Source organism: Elgaria multicarinata, chromosome 5 (assembly GCF_023053635.1).
Source record: "Elgaria multicarinata webbii isolate HBS135686 ecotype San Diego chromosome 5, rElgMul1.1.pri, whole genome shotgun sequence".
Lineage (NCBI taxonomy): Eukaryota > Metazoa > Chordata > Lepidosauria > Squamata > Anguidae > Elgaria > Elgaria multicarinata.
In genome coordinates, this window is record NC_086175.1 from 57,514,856 (window position 1) to 57,532,924 (window position 18,069).

An 18,069-nucleotide genomic window follows, 5' to 3' on the forward strand; every position below is an offset into this window, starting at 1 on the left:
ACTTAAGCTCAACTCATATATCACTCATTTATAGACCAGTCTTACTGAAGTCTGTGTGATGACTAGATTGTAGCCTTAGAAACTTTCCCAATTTTCACTATAAAATAGCATAGATTTTTTAAAATCCCATAAAAACATTTATATTCTGTTATTTATCCTCATCCAAACCTGTTTGAAGATGTGGTTTTAGATAACCTACTGGTGTCTTGAATGCATGGCTGAGGATACAAATAAAAATGCAAGGTTGCTACTTTTTTACTTTCTCTCAGAGATTGAGAAGCTTATTCTAGCAGACTTTATTGCATAATTATCAATATGCAATATCAGAGCTCCTTTCCCAAGATACTCCACTACTTCTGTCATGCATGTTACATCTATCTTTGGCCTTAGCTAGACCTAAGGATTATCCCAGGCAAATGGAGGGGTCATCCCTGCCTGCTCCCAGGATTCACTGTGTGTCATTTGGATGCACAGGGGTGATTCCAGGACGATCCTGGGATATAGGCCTGGTCTAGCTATGGCCCTTGTGGTAAATGCAAATAATGAGAGTTGTTTTCCAGCTATGGTAGAGTGTAAAAAAAGAAATAGGAATAAAGATTAAGGAGGCATCAGAAGTTTCTACAAGCATGTACAGTATTAAGGGCATATAACTAATCTAAAATTATTTTTGATGCCTTTAAGGGCCTACAATATGCTTGGTGATTGTATTGATTCCTGTGATTACACTTAAAGTGCCTAACTGAGCTACATGACTTAATTGCACAACTATCATCAGTAGCTAAACACATGAGAGGGTTAATCATCACTTTTAAAAATAGCATTTCTATGTAGCTTCCAATGAAATAACATTTATCACTGAATAGTATTCACTGTCATTGCGGGATGCCTAGCAGTATTCACAGATCTATTTTCATTACTATTAGAAATTAAACAGTTTTGTAAATTAGGGGCAGGAGTAGGTGCAGTATTTGGCAGTATAGCATGTTCAGTGATGATGAAGAACTTGGAGAGAGCTGTTTATCTCTATTTTCTATTGCATCATAAGCACCTAATAACACTTTTTAAAAATCAATTCACAATTTATTTTAGAATATAAACTAGAAAATAGCCATACAAAGCTATAGGCACTGTCCACTGTGCAAAGGAAAGGGCTTCTGTCATTGTCACCTCTCCTCTTGTCCTTATTTTTCACTTTTTCTGGACAAATACCATTATGATAGAGAAGTTGAACAAGGAGTCTCCTTTTTTTTGGTCATAGAATTGGAAATCCAGATGAGATCTGAAAACTGAACTCTTTTAGTCAAAGGGTGAAAAGCATCATCATGTGAATGAATTTTTGCTCATGCAGCAGGACTTTCCCCTCTTCTCTTCCCATGGCCTCCCTACAAAATTGCTCTGGAAGGTGCCCCAACACTTTGAGGCATATTGTGAGTATGTGAGGGAGGGGGAATTGCCCCTCTCCCTGTACTGCTGACAGAAACTCTTTCATTGGTGGGAGAGGTTAATGGGATATCACTTAAAAGCAGGATACTCTGTGAACTAATCTACTACCACAACATACAAGAAGCCACCAGTGCACAAAATAGCATCCTTCCAAGTATAATTATATAGACTATAATGTGTCACATTCATGGAGTAGGTGCGTGTCCAAGAAAACATTTTGTCAATACAGTTTAAGGAATGTTCTAGCAAACCAATGTAGACCTAGAGCCTTTCTACATGAGGCATTTATTGTGCACTCACAATTCCTCACACATGTAGTTTGCGGATGCTTGACACAATGTCATCCTCTAGAGCCTCTCTTGTTCTTTACCACTATTTTTCTAATGAGGAAAGTCTGGTATTTCCGTGAATGGCAGCATGAAACCACAAATAAAGCCAAAATCTTTAGGGCAAAGACAGGAAAGAGGGCTGTGTTGATGCTAGCAGGACTTCCCTTCACAGCAAAGAGTGTTTGCACACACATGCAGCACAATGACAAACTATGATGCACCCCTGCCAATATATATAATTTCTAAAGAGAGTGAGGAAGAGAAGTAATATTGGAAGACAATATATTGACTGTTTTTGAAAAGGGTGGGATAGAATACAAAGGCTTTTCTTCCAAGTCACTGTCTATGATACAGTTTCTTATCTGCTTGATCTAGCTATCCTCTGACTTTGGCATTCCAAACTGTTAAGCAAACTGGTGAGTTGTGGGCCCTTTTTATATTTTGTACTTTGATCTCAGTCATTTATCTGTTTTCTTTCCTATTCTGTGCAGTATACTAATCCCCTTGGCCTACCTTACAAGTCTCCTTTGAAGTATCATGTTCTCTATAATTTCTCTTATTTTTCATAGTTAAATGGATTAGGCAGGGGAATGGAAGGTCCTTTGGGTCCTACAAGGTCATTAGTTTCTTATGAAAACAAAGGTCACTATTAATTAAATAGCAATATATAAAACAATCTAAACCATAGGAAAAGAAATCGTTTTAAAACTATTTCAGAGAAGGAAGCTTGATACACTTGTGGTTTTCTTGTGCTTATTAGCTAGTCATCTGGCTCTGCAATAAGTGCATATCTGGTATGAATCCTTTCGTACCATGATATACAAACAGAACAGTAACTTAGGATCAACTAAAATTATCAGGCAGTGTGCTAGTTTTCAAGGGCTGATACCAAAGAGAGAGAAGAAGGTATTACTGGCAGAAGTCAGTATCCAGTATGTTACAGTTTCAGGGTAGTAATTGGGGAAGCTCTTTGGAGATTGATTAGGTTAGATTATATAGGTTGTACCAACATATTCTGCAGGAATGGGACTTCTTTTTTGGCCTGAAGACCAGATTGTCACCAATGAAACTAAGTGCTGAGTTAGCTGATGATCAGAGAGAAAGAACTTCTCCCTGACTAGAGGGATCTGGTGGAATGCAGAAGACCACAGTCCACAAAGGGGATTCCCCACAAGAAATGCGAAAAAAGCCAAGGGCAAAGAGGTAGGGGGGAAAGGGTGTTTAATACAGTAAAAGAACTCCCGACATGTTTCAGACCCTCAGGTTCTTCCTCAGGGTAATTTGTTAGAATGTAAGGGATATCATCTGCTTTGTAATGCTCATTCTCCTATGCTGTGGAGTTGGGAAAGAAAATGGTGGGCTGGATAAAGAACTCCTATGGGCTACAGGTCCCCCATGCCTGGTGTACTGAGACAAAGTAGCAATGGCTGCAATGTAACAAGTGTCAGGTTGGAACTAAATGCAACAATTTTAGGCTGCAATTTTCAGTGGTCCATTTAAACTGAGCAAAGCCACTGTCTAATGCTGCTAATACCTGCGTGAATGTCCTAAAGTGGGAGGGGTATGTGTGCACTCTGCACCACTCGTGGGCGTAGAGTTGCTAGTTATTGTTAAATTGGACTACTTGATCAACTGCATTTTAAGAGTTTCCTGTCTTCACCATAGTTTGGCTTTAACATTTGTCAGTGTTTATCAAATATATTTAGAACAGGTTTTCCTAGGATTTCACAAATATAGTATTGATTTCTTTGTTTAGTCATGTAAATATTCACAGGACCCTGCTCTGAAGTGGGATTATAAGAGAGAAGACAGTGAACAGCCTGAAATCACCCAGGTACCTAATTTTAAAGAAACTGTTTTTTTCCAATCATGAGAAGGCTGGACCAGGTTTTTTGTGAAACATTTTTCTCATCAACTTTTAATAAGAGTATTATTGTTCTTCTATAGAGTAGTTGTAGACAAAAACAAAAAAGTGAAGAGGTAAGCCTCTTGTAAAAAAAAAAAGGAAGGGAAATATGTATAATGTAACAATAATAACAAAATAAATAACTATTTTAATGCAAAATGGTGCAAAACATAGCAAGCAATTTACCAGTATTATAAGTAGAATGTAAATACGTATAATGGATGTGGTTGTTTCATTAATTAAAAGCCAATAGAAAGTTTAAAATATTTGTAGTCTCTCATAAATTGTATCATTAATGAAAAGGTGATTGCACAATACATAGTGTGGCTACATAATAAAAGTGGTTGATGGACAACTGGAAAGAAATCTGTTTTGATTGAAATCTTCATCATGAATCATCTATTGGTAAAGACAATCATTCAGTTTTGTAAAGTGCCAGAGTGCCTGTCAGTGTGGGTATTGGTAAGTTCATTTGTGAATGTTATAAATACAAATTACTTTTTATTTATTATGCTGTTAGTCTGCCAAATAACAAAAAAGAGGTCTGTCAAAAGTGCATTGATATGATGATCCAAAAGGCAGATGGAAGCACAGAATATAAAGATAAAAGGTTATACATCAGTATAACTATTTGGGCTATGAAGGTCTGCATTAAGAAACACCCTTTTCGGGTGCAATATGCATGTTTAGACAGAAAAAGCCAGCATCCCATCCAGCATGGCTGGGACATGCTAGGAGCTGTAGGACTTTTTTCTGTCTAAACATGCATAGGATTGTACTCTTAAAGAAGGGGCGTATGGCAACTTCAGTATCTGTATGAGTATTGAAGCTTACATGGCAAGAATGATTTCTGCTTACTGCTTAAGGGGTGGGCAAAATGCTCTTAATGATGAGCTAAATCTCATGGTTTACAACAGAAAGTTTTTTTTTCTTTTTTGTGACATCTGCATAGTTAAGATTAGTCTGTCAGAGTAAATGTGAAGCAGCTTTCATTTTAATTCTTTATGTCTTTATTAATTTTGTTTGTTTGTTTCTGTCATTGAATAGCTCTGAAGAGAGAATTTCTTTTTAAATCTGGCTACAAAATGAACAATAGACATGTGTGCATTGCTGAACTTCAGGACTCCTTGATTCAGTCTTTATGTATATCCCAAGCAGTATGCTTGGACTAACAGGTTTTAGGAGCTTGGGAGGCAGGAATCATGTGATTCTTTTGGTGTAAGTGAAGCTTTCCAAATCCAGAATGCATGCATTTTATCTCAGGTTATTTTTAGGGCATCTCAATTTTGGGCTCTTGTTGAGTATAAACATTGCAGCTGCTTCCCTGTGTCACATGATAACACTGCATGAAGCTTTGTTTAAAAATATAAAATGAACAGCCTGAATTCTTGTTCTGCACTCTAGTTTTTGTCTACAGCTGCCTTAGTCTTTAAATTATCTTTGTTTATGGCTAACTTTAAGTTCCCCAGGACTCTTCATATAACACTCCAGAGATGTATGTTCTGTATATGCAGATATACTATATACGTACTGACGACACAGTAGGATAGAACGAACCTCTTGTCCCAAAAGTGTGGAAACACTTAATGTTGTGTTTTAGTGATAGGTGCGCTTAAAAAAAAGTTGCAAATATTATTTTAAGCAAGAGATTTATGCAGTGCTTAAAACATGTTTCTGTTTTGCAGGCCAAATAGTGTCGATGTGGATGCTTTGGGCAGCGTGGAGATAAAGTGGAAGCCAGTGACAGCTATGTAAACTACAATTCTGCAAAGCCTCAGAAATCCTGTAAAATGGAGGAACTGTATAAGGACACACAAAACCTGCCCATGGATGTTACCAACTCGCCCTCGGCTATAGCTAACAACAAACTAGAAAATGGAGTTGCCCAGTTGATAACAGCAGAAGCATGGAATATCAATTCATCAGATTTGATGAAGAAAGCACTTTCGCCACTAGTAACTGTCCCTGCTCCATCAATACTAACACCGCCAGCAGAATCCCAAAGCGGGGTTGCTCTCAAGGTAGCTGCCACAGTGCTCCAGCCAATTTGTTTAGGGGACAGTCCGGTGGTTCTACCAATACACCTGCAAGTAGCAGGGAGCACCGCCCCTCAGATTGCTCCTAACAATAATACTCCGTATGTCATGACCACACAAGGCCCAGTCCCACTGCCTGTCCTCTTAGAGCAGCATGTATTCCAGCATTTAAATTCCCCATTGGTGTTACCTCAGAGTTCTCCCTGTGCTACCAACCCCATTCATGGCAACCTCTTCCAAGGCTCTTCTGCTCCGATTGGGCAGCCACAACTCTTGGATCAGAAACCCTCCAATCCTGCTCAGGAGTCCGTCTTGCCTCCTTTGTTTCAGACGCCAGGATTTGCTGCAGTTCTACAGGACCTCTTTCCCTCACAAGGCGCCTTAGGCTCATCGCCCTATCAGCCACCCCCAGACTGCTCTTCTGTCCCTCCACAACCCTTCAGTTCCCCTTTGTCTCCACTGGTTCCCCCAGCCACGCTTTTGGTACCATACCCAGTGATTGTTCCTCTCCCAGTCCCTGTCCCAGTCCCCATCCCAATCCCTATCCCAGTACCCCATAGTGCTGAATCGAAGGCCAACCTGGACTGCCCTAAACCAGCTTCTTCATTCATCTTGCATTCCTGCAAAGGCACCCAGACTCCCCTGGAGAAGGAGGAAAGTAAGCCGTTTGATTTCATCCACCATAGGGGGCTTTCCCAGCTGAATCGACACACGGTCATCAAGATGAGTAACGAGAACGAGGTCCTCGACCTGTCCATGAAAACAACCCCTTTGCTTAAGGAAAGCGATGACACTTCCCCGCTTTCAGCTGAAGATGGTGCTTTGGACCTGTCGCTTACTTCTTGTTGGAAGAGAAGCAGCACTGAAACTACAAGTACTGGTCGCTCGGGCTCCATGGCGGATGGCACCGCGCATTCTATGGTGGAGAAACTTTCTAGTGCTGCTGCTGCTTTACCCTTTGTTCATTCAAAACCTCACGAGGCCCCAGCCAAGGCTGAAAGCAGAGTGATCAGTAGCAACTCATCTGAACTCCTGAGACAGCAGCCCAAGTGGCTGGTAGATCAGACTAGTATAGCACCCTGTGAACCCTCAGCAGGCAATAACATTGAAATTGTGAGCACTTCACAGACGGCCAAAGTGATCGTCTCTGTCAAAGACGCGGTCCCTACTATTTTCTGTGGCAAGATTAAAGGCCTTTCGGGGGTTTCCACAAAAAACTTTTCCTTCAAAAGGGACATGCCCCAGGACTCAGTGCTGCAGTGCTACGATGTGAAGAACCAGCCAGAAGCCCGGGATAATGCAGAAGCTCTTAGGAAACCTATCAAAAACAGGAGCGTCAAGTTAAAGAAAATGAACTCGCAGGAAATACATATTCTTCCAATCAAAAAGCAGCGGCTTGCGGCCTTTTTTCCAAGAAAGTAATTTATAAGGTTTTAGAATGTTTTAACTATAATTATTATGAATAAAAAGATGCACTTCATTTTAAATTACATTTTAAACTTTAAACTATCCTTAAGTTATTTGGAGGTGGCGGACAGCGGGGTGGTGTGGGGAAGGCAGCAGGGGGGGAACTGGATATATTTCCCCATACAATGGCTTCCCTACCCACCCTTTATTTCATTCTAACTTTTCATGAAAAGTAAATAAAAAGCAACATATTTTTCAAGTGGATTGCACATTTTGCAGCTTTAATGGAATATAATAGATGAGTGAGTCAGAGGGGTAAGAGCTATTTTCACTGCCATAAAGTGCTTTGATGATGTAATTCTGAACAATGGTGAGTAGAATGAAACTTTCAGAATAAATGTTTGTATGTGCTAGTTTGTTTGCAGTATTTTGTACTTTTATAGTTTGCACTTGTTATGGCACAAGTCTGAAAATCATGTAGCAGACACTTATATTATTTCTGAGCTGTTAAAATAACCCAAGCTAATTTAAATTATTTTCAGATTTTTTATCATTGGTAGCCCTCCACTTACTAATAATTGTGTTAACTGAAACAAAATGAATGATAATACCGCAACATAAAGTCCAATAAGTATTAATGTTGTTTTTCTTTGATAGAACTGCTTAATATAAGTTCAGTATGCAAGGATTATTTCTAATGCAAAAATAGAATTTCATTGTCTAATGAATGAGGAAAAAATTGCATAATTCACCTAATTCTAAATATGTTTTAGTCAATATTTTCATTTTGGAGTTTTGCCATTTCTTATGCCAGTAGAAAAAAAAAAGAATGGTGAAATGTATATTTCATTATAATATAAATATTAGCCCGTCCAATGGGGAACACCACAAAATTAAAAGCTTCCTAGATGGCAGATTTGTGTATAGGCAAGTGCTCTAAACTTACAATAATGCAGCTGTTAACAGAGGCTGAAAACCAGGGAAATTATTCAGATAACTCAGGTATGATGTCTTTGTAGCTAGGCCTCACTCATCTAGCAGTCCTCATGACATGCTCACCAATAGCACCTGTTCCATCTTTTTTTCTTTTTAAAGCCCTCCTCAATTTGTGGGCTGTACATGTACATCTTTCCAATCTCTTGGTAAGTAGTTTTAACATTTGAAATGGGTTCCAATGCTTCAAGATCAAGTGTCACCATGACATAAAATTCCTAAATAGCAATATCCAATGCCATCTTTATATGCCAAGGGAAGGCAACATGGTGTCCATGGGCACCGGTGTTCCACAATACACTTTTCTTGGTATCCACTGAGGTGCAGTACCCCCTCCCACTTAAAAACAATAAAAATAAAATAAGACATTTTACTGTGCGGGACAAAAGCCTCATGTAGAAATGCAGAGAGAAAGAGAATGAGAATGAATGGAGGATGGGGACATGGTGTGAAAATGAGAGTGTGTGCCTAGAGGTGGTGAGCTGGGTGAGCTGAGCATGTGTGTATGGGTGATGATCCAGAGTGAAAGAGAGAAGAGTTAAAGGGGGATGTGTTGGCGGGCAGAAGGAAAACTATGGGTTCAAAGAAGGAGTTTGATGTGTTGGTAGACCCCACCTCTGTCTTGTAATTGGTCTTTGAGGCAGGCTGCAAACCCCTTTTAAAATCTCTTTTAAAAATTATTTTAAATTATTGTTGCTTTTAAATTTGTTTAATGTGTTTTATCATTGGTTTTATTTGTTTTTATTATGTGTGTTGGCCTTCGAGCTTCAGCTATAAGGCAAACCATAAACTTATTATTATTATTATTATTATTAATTTATTTATTTATTTATTTATTACATTTATATACCGCCCCATAGCCGAAGGTCTTTGGGCGGTTTACAAAAGTTAAAAATAAACAAACAAAAAATACTAATAAACAATAGTACATAAACTGCATCTAAAGTCACTGTTCTAATTCTAGTGACTTTATTAATTTCTTGAGCGATAACTAAAATAGTGATGCTGTGAAACTTGATTTATGAAAGACTTGACATAGGCGTTAGACTTTCCACTAAGCTATTCATGGATGAGGGACTAGCTAAAATCCATAGGCCACTATCAGAGGCCCATGGATACTCATGGATGGTGCTCAGAGATTTTCCTACTTACATGGCTGGTGGCCTTGTTGAGGTTGTGGCCAATCTGTAGAATGGGGAAATGACCCAGTCTGTTAAAAAAGATTGTTCCTGAGCATTCTCTCTCCACCCATTGAACCAAGGTAGGTTCTTGGCTTTTGGAAGATCTCTCAGTAATGAAATAGGTGGGGATACCATTACAGCAATGGTGGAAGGGGACTCATGATGGATTTGACGAACAGGGTTACAGTAACAGGGAAGAAAAATGGTTTTCACCATTGCATCTACAAAATGGGTAATGGAACTTTTGGGGGGTGGAACATCAAGGTTCACAGGAAGAGTTATAAGATAGCTTGGTAGCCCATTGTGACCAATTTGTTTCATGGATGAAATCACTCTTATCTTTGCCGACTTCATTAACAGAGCCAATTGATGTTAATGCTTGTCCTGCAATTATTTTCAGCGTGTCTAGCTGAGGGATCTGGATAGGATTCTTGGATCAGTAAGGACATTAACAGGTGTGTTCAATCAATCCTTGCCTATTCTGACTTGTTAAGGCTATTGGTGAAGATGGGACTTGCAAAATGGGTGGTGAGAATTAATTCTTTATTCTATCTTAGCCTACCTTAAAATGGCAGCACTTCATCCTCTCTTCAAGCAGCAATCTTTTGACTGTAATGTTTTTTATAACTATTGGATAATGTCAAATATTCCATTTTGTGGTAAGGAGTTTGAACGTGTAGTGTTGACCTAAGAATTTCTGGATGAAACTGATGGTTTTGATCAATTTTGTTTAGTTTCTGCCCTAATTTTCAGAGGAAAACAGGCTTGGTTGTTCTGGGCACTAGTCGGGGGCAGTGCATCTCAGGGGCTTTTGATACCATCAACCGTGGTATTCTTTTGATTCTGGGATAGGAATTGGAGAGACTGTTTTGCAGTGACAACTTTCAGAAGTAGGTGCTGAGGGAGTTCTGCTCAGCACCTTAGCTGTTGGTTTATGGCCTCCTGCAAGGTTCAATTTATCTCCTATGCTTTTTAACATATATACATCAGGATGTGGGCTACAAACCACCCCCACCCCCAGGTCTATGTTAAATTTACTTTAAATAAAAGGAGATACTGACCAACCTTGTAGCTGATTTTGCCCCCACGCTTGCCAACCACTCCCCTTTTCCTCCTCTGCTGCAGTCCAAGGGAGGCCTGCCATCCAAGAGCAGAAACCATGCTAGCCAACGCTCTGGCAACCTGCTCTAGACCTGGTTTCTAGGCAACCCTGACAGCCTGCCCCTCTGATTGCTGCTGGTTTTCAAATGTAAGTGCCCCAGGCAAAATATTCACTTGTTGGTCGAGGGGGAGGTTTCTGAGGGAAATTAAAAGCAATGGAAATTTAAAAAGTGGAAGTTGGGGAAAGATATGAAATTAAATTGGGGAGGGGGAAGTATTTTAAAAAATAAATAAGCCAGTTTAGCTGTGTGGTGTTTACCACATTAAAACAGTATTGTGCTTTTCACTGCCTAATTGTGGGGCGAGGTAGAGGTAATCTTTGAAGGTAAGGAAAGCAGTGGAATATAATTCGTTAAAAGGAAAACAATGGAAAGCAATGGAAAATAAAGGGCACCCCCCACCCACCCCGTTGTGGCATGCACTCCGATAGATCACGTACCACTAAATGTGATCTAGAAAAGTTGTGCACACTTGGGCCTAATCTACACCAAGCAGTATATTGCACTATGAAAGGGGTATATAAACGCAGGAGCCACACTAAGCAAGATATAGAATTATGAAAGTGGTATATGGTCTGTGTCAATGGGCCCTAATGGTTGTCAGTGCACTTCAATACTGCTGTAAAGCAGTAGTGTGGCTCCTGCCTTTTTTATACCGCTTTCATACCACTATATCCTGCTTGGTGTAGATTAGGCCTACATCTACATGAAATCAGAGGTAGATCAAGGTGGTATGGAGTGGAAGGTTGTCAGTGTGCAGATGACATCTAGCTCTACCTCTTTTCCCCATCTCGTTTTCAGAGAGTAGCATTGGGTGACCAGTCCTTGACCTCCTGGAAATTGAGCTATGGAGTGCCGCAGGGCACCATCTTGTCCCCAATGTTATTTAACATCTATATGAAGCCGTTGGGAGCGGTCATTAGGGGATTTGGAGCTAAATGCCATCAATACGCTGATGACATGCAGCTCTATCTCCCTGTGACAACTGAATCAGGTGAGGCTGTGCAAGTCCTGGACCAGTGCCTAGACTCAGTAATAGGCTGGATGAGGGCCAATAAACTGAGACTGAATCCTGGCAAGACGGAAGCCCTGTGGGTGAGTGGTTCCCGAGTCCGGGAGACAGGCTCATTGCCTGTTCTGGATGGGGTTGCTCTGCCTCTGAAAGAACAGGTTCGTAGTTTGGGGGTACTCTTAGACCCATTTCTGTCGTTGGAGGCTCAAGTAGCCGCCACGGCTCGGAGTGCCTTTTACCATCTTCGTTTGGTTCGCCAACTACGGCCTCTCCTGGACAGGGACAGCTTGACCACGATGGTACAGGCATTGGTAACCTCAAGATTGGATTACTGCAACGCGCTCTATGTGGGGCTGCCCTTGAAGCTGCTCTGGAAGCTGGAGTTAGTGCAGAATGCTGCAGCTCAGCTGTTGTCTGGAGCTGCCCCTTTCCAGCATGTAACTCCTCTGCTGAGGGATCTGCACTGGCTGCCTATTCGCTACCGGGCCAGGTTTAAGGTTCTTGTACTTGTGTACAAAGCCCTAAACAACTTGGGACCAGGATACCTGAGAGAGCGCCTTCTCCCTTACCAACCTGCCCGGTCACTGAGGTCATCCGAGGGCCTGCTCCTGGTGGTTCCACCTAGATCCATCCTCCGATTGGAATCCACCAGGGGAAGAGCCTTCAGCGTGGTGGCACCCCTCCTGTGGAATTCCCTGCCTCTGGAGGTCAGGCAGGCTCCAACCTTGTACTCCTTTCGGCGCCTCCTGAAAACATCATTATTCCAAGAAGCCTTTCTTTAACATGCAGCCTTGGATTTCTGTGTTGTTGTTTTTTGCTTCTTTTTAAATTTTGTTTTAACTGTTTTATTCTGTTTTTATTTTCATTTTACCTTGTACACCGCTCTGAAATTTTTTCAATGAGGAGCGCTATATAAATATTCTAAATAAATAAATAAATCTCAATCTGGAGATGCTATGGAAATTTTGAACCAGTGCTTGGAGTTGATGAAAGTAAACTAGCAGAAATTAAATCCAGATGACAGTATTAGTGGGCCTACTGGGAAGCCTACTGGGCCAAGGATAGGATGTTGGGACTGCTCTGGACAAGTTTGCACAGCCTTCCCCACCACCACCACCTAAAAGATAAGGTTTGCAGTCTGGGGGTGCTCTTAGATCCAGATTTATTACTAGATTCTCAAGTGCTTTTGCTGTTTATGCTGGTGCACCAGCTGATTTTTCTGGCTAAGTTAGACCAGGCCACAATCATACATGCTATTGTTATATCTTTATTAGACTACTGCTGCCCTTGAAAATTACTTGGGAACTTTAATTAGAACAGAATCTTGACCTGTTCCAAATGTTGGGAACAAATTATCTGGACAGTACCACTCCATCTTCAAGTGCAACTCAAGGTGCTAGTTACTTAACTTTAAAACCAAAGAGTTTGAGACCAAGCTACTTGAAAGACTGCTTCTTCCCATGTTAATCTGCCTGCTTAGATGAGGGCCTCTTGCGCTTCTAAGGACTGCTTTATAAGGAACAGTTGGTGACAACATAGTCAAGTTTTTTTCTGTGTCAATCACTCATGTGTAATTCCATGAGACATTAGTTTTTCCACCTGTGTTTTGCCAATGTCTGAACAGGCTTTTGGATCTACTGCTGGTTAGACTCTGATGCTTGTTTTTCATTCTGAATTTCTTGGTTTCTGGTTTTATGCTGATTTACTGTTGGGTTATTTTGTAGTGTTGCATTGTACTTTAATTAAAGAATTTTGGTTGTATTTTGTAGGTGCCTTGAATGTCTCTGTTGGGAGATGATAATGTGTAAAAAACTTTTATTATAACATACAAACAATAAGTTATATTAAACATCATCTGCAGTACTTCCATTTTCAGCTGGCCATGTATAATTGATCAAGATCTTTTGGAGTGGGGGCAGGGGGGAAACAAGTCTTTGTCACAATGACATCTTAAGAATAAAAACTTATTTTTAGATCTCAGCAAGGAAGCCTCATGTCAGGGCAGTGAAATGTCTTTGAATATGTTATTCTATTGCTAGAGTATCGTAATCAAAGAAAATGTTGAACTGCATTTCTGAGGCTGGTACAATAAAATCTGGATATGGGTAGTTAGGTATTTTGAGCACCAACTATGAGGTTGGCTCAAATGAAATTTCATATTCCTTCCAACCTTGCTATTGTTTGGGTTTTTAGGCACCTGGTGACAGCCCCCTGCAGACTTACGTTTAATTTTGTAGCTAATTGTCACAGATTCTTACTGAACTTTTTTTTAAGTATGTACTTTTCTCTTTAAGTATGTGCCTTTCATCTTATTTGCAACAAGAGACTTCGGCCTTAGCTAGACCAACCTTCTATCCCACAACGGAGGAGGGAAGATCTCGCATTGTGATTAATGTGAGATCCTCCGTTTACACATAAGGCGCGACGGCCTCAGGAGGAGAGGTGTCGCGCCCAACATTTTTTTTTTTTTTTAAAGAAGACGGAGTGTAGGAACAGTCATCCGCAAAAGTAAGGGTGTTTTTGTTTTTGTTTTAAATGACTTAATTTCTCTGCTCCCCCACCCTACCCCCGATGGGTGCAGCACTCCTCCTGGCTCCATGCGAGTAATCATGCAGAGCTGGGTCAAGCCGCAGCAACAGGCCACACATTCCGTGGCCTCCAACTCAGCCCGGGACCGTGGAAAAACCGGGCCCAAAGTGGAGGGTGAGATCCTGGGGCAAGGGAGGGATCATCCCTCCCTGGTCCCGGGATCCCCTATGCGTCATGTGGACACACAGGGATGATCCTGGGGTTCACTCCAGGATTTCGCCCGGTCTAGCTAAGACCTTTATCTCCCACTTCACAATGAGCATATATACTCACTCAATAACCTGTGTTGATTTATAGTGCCTCTTTAATACTTCCTTTGGATTTCTTTTAAGAAGCTCTTCTTAGCTTGAGACAAAAGATAGTGCCCATAGCAAAGCTGTTTTTTGTTTTTTTATCATGGCTATATCTAGGAAAGCTCTAACTAAAGATGGTGGACAAATTTGCTAGGCTTGCGTTTTTATATGAACCTACATTATTTCGCACTTTGGAATCAATATGCGAACCAAAAGTTATCCTTTAAAATTTGCACTTCTTTTAATTTTGCAATAGAGTTCTCCAATCAAAAATGAGTATATTCATGAAAATAATATTCATTATATTAGGCATTATATTGCTTACAAAAATGTGTATATTAGGCAAAAATGCATACAAAAATGCATAGAAAAGCAAGTGGTTTGTGTCAACATTTCCAATCATAGCAATGACCAAGCCTTACATGTTCTTGATACACGGACCTCAGCTGGAGACTGACTACTGCCACAGAAGAGGGAAAGGCTTGCCCTCTTCTCATCTAGCAATATCTTTTTTATATATATTTATTGAATTTTACATTTATAACAAAAGGATGTAACATCCTATCACATCAAACATAACACAATAATGAAACATGGGATAGATACCCCTGATACACACAATCAGCATCGAACCAAATTAATCAGGTGACACAGTGTCTGATTGTAACTGTATATATTCAGAGCTAGAGTTCTAGCGATGTTTTTAGGAGTGGTGAAAGCTAATAACATTGCCAATCTAGTTCGGTGTTATTTGCAGTGTGTGACAGCAGCTATCCAGGTTTTCAAGTAGGGCTCTTTTCTGGCATCGGGAGGTGCTAAGGACTGAACCTGGGGCCTTTGGCATGTAAAATACATGCTTTACCACTGAGCTAGTCCCTCCCTTGTCTTATTCTCACATATGTTCAAGACTGGGCACTTCTTAATGTAAAATGTGTTACTATAAACATGTTTTCAAATCTATACCAAACTATTGGTATCCTTCTGAAACCCATCCCGTTCTTAGATATGGCATAAAGAAATCACAGGCAAGAAAAATTCACCTCTAGCTTTGATTTTTAGCCTCTCCTGACAAACAAAAAAGACATTGTGAGTTCTGCAAAAACAGCATTTAAATTTTCATTGAAGCACAATTTAATCTAAATCCTTGAACATAATCTCACTATGTTTCCATTGTGGCAAGACCACACCATTAAAATGCTTGGTACCTCCCCACTTTCTTTCTAGAAAGCATTCACCTCCAGATTTGTCAGAGAAGATTCTTTCCTTTAATGGGTAGGGCTTGATGATAGGGCTTTGTGTAATTTCAGTGTCTATGAGTTGCATCCAGATTTAGGTGTGTGCAACTGCTGAAAGTGAACTTCCCCACCCGCTCTTTTCCACAGTAGACTCTTCAGCCCCCTGAAAATGCCATAGAGCAGAAGGGGACACTGCTGGATGGGGGTGGGGGAGAGAGATTAGGGTGAAGGCATCTTCTGTGGGTGGAACCATTCAGGGTTCAAAACCTGCATCCACCCTTGAACTGCAGATAGATAGTGTGTGTCAGTTGTTCCAAAATTCATATATAAAACCACAGTCTATAATTAGTGTGTATGCTTCAGAAGATTTCATTTAATTCAATTACAATCTTACTGAAACACTCAACATTCTGACAGGGTGGACAATGAATTCAGATCGTGCAGGTGCAGATTTACATTAAGCTGGTGTATATAACATCACTAAAAGAAATGACAAACACTGAACAAGTTTTATTTTCTGCTTAGATGAGAACATCCAGTTGAAAATAAAGAATTAAAAATATATTCTGTTACAAACACTTGACAGACTTTGATATCATGCTATAATACAAGGTTAAATTTCAGTGGGCATTCTTGTTTCATATGCAGGTGTGTGTATATGACACAATAAACACCCTTTGCACTGTTCAATTATAACACATACACCACAGCTAAAATGCAAGAGAGAGGCTAAAATCTCATTCTATTAAAGGTTTTGTATGAAACATTTTAAAACCACCTGTAACTTATATAAAATTAATTGAACTACGTTGTGATATTTTTCATCCAGGAGAGGAGATAACCACATGCACGCAAAGTTTTGATTTCTTTTATATTCTTATACTTTTGAATATTCTTTATCAGTGAGTGGAATGAGCCACACTGATTCAAATATACATTAAATTTTACAATGTCATTCTTCCACTTTCTATTTTGTATATAAATAGTATTCAGGAGTGTGACATTAGAAATGAAAAAGTGATCCAAGTATCATTTATGGAAGTGCTGGTAATTTTGCCCACATGTGATTTTTCTCAAATCCAATAAGTGATTTGGCCACTCCTTAACTGACTGTATCTGTCTAAGGCAGCTTAGCCAAAAACGGAAGAAAAAAATGTATGTGCAGTCTTGAAGAGTGTAGCCACCAATATATACCCTATTTCTTCAATTCTAAGACGCACTTTTCCCCCCATATAAACATCTCTAAAAATGGGGTGCGTCTTAGAATCGCAGGTGTGCCTTAGAGTTTTTTTTTTCTGTTGGTGGAACTGAAATTAGTGTGCGTCTTACAATCGATGGCGTCTTACAATCGAAGAAATACAGTATGACAAGTATTTGCTATTATACCATGCTTTCTTTTTTCACTGAGATAAATTTCTGTGTGTTTGTGTAATGTCTATTGAAGGATACATGCATATGTATAAAGGGTATGTAAAATGTATTGCAGCCCTTACAGCTTGATTCTAAACATATGCATGAGCTTATATATGTGCAGCAGTTTTGTAAAGCTATGTCTGGTCTGGTGAAATAGTTTGTACACTCATATTAGAAGCAACTATTTAGCTGGCATAATATTAATAGCAGGCTTTTCATCATAAAATAAGACACGCCTTCAAAGTGAACTCATTTAAATCACATTGCAGTAATTTACAGAAATACATACATCTGAAAATGGTTTTATGAATTTGCAGTATTTTGCTAAACCTGAGTAATTAGTATACCAATAAGAAAGGCATTTTCCATCGAGTAATGTGTAAAAAATATTTTTTTCTTTAACTAGAAGCTTTTGATATAAAAAAGGCAGTAAGAATATAAAATCTATCTTCCTTTTAGGACTACATCTTTTCTATCATCACTTGTACTATTACATACAGTACATTCGGTTCCCTACTCAGTAAGTGTACATAATTGTCCCTGATATTATATTGGCAGTGACAGCAAAATGTTTCACTATCCACACTTCTTGTAGCTTATAGAAAGAGCACCAAGGTTTAGGTAAATACACATCCACATGGAGTTCAACTTCTTTGTTTAAATTGTCATTTTCTATATTTAAATGAAGCTGGGGCGAGGAGACAAATCAGAACCCCACTCTTTTCCAGAAACTTTCCCAGAACAAAATGGCTCAGCACAACATGATGAGAATCCAGGAATATTGCATAGTGCAGGGAGTTGCCCCAAGTGAATGGCTGATCGTTTCTTATTCCCCTCCGAAATGGAAAGCAAAGCAGAGGGGCATTAGTGAATAGTAAGGGGGTTCATTGTTTATCGAGCAAAGACCATCTACATGCTGCAAAAAAGTGCTTTGGGATAAAACCCTTGCATCTAGTACTTAAAGCTGCGCATGCAAAAATCCTTGCACCTAAGGACTACATGGACCTCTGTGTAGTCAGCCCTGAAAGCATGAAATCATCTGTTTTGGAGTGACAGAGGAGCGGATCTAGGC

General features: G+C 39.8%; 1 protein-coding gene across 1 annotated transcript in view; it reads left to right on the forward strand.

Annotated features, from left to right (window-relative positions):
- Positions 1–7,634, forward strand: part of RAI2 (retinoic acid induced 2) — a 36,127-nt gene extending 28,493 nt beyond the window's left edge. The window contains exon 2 of the mRNA XM_063127533.1: positions 5,364–7,634. Coding sequence (XP_062983603.1) covers positions 5,469–7,136 — 1,668 coding nt within the window. The 5' untranslated portion in view covers positions 5,364–5,468 and the 3' untranslated portion in view covers positions 7,137–7,634. The remainder of the gene's footprint in view (positions 1–5,363) is intronic.
- Positions 7,635–18,069: the final 10,435 nt, after the last annotated feature.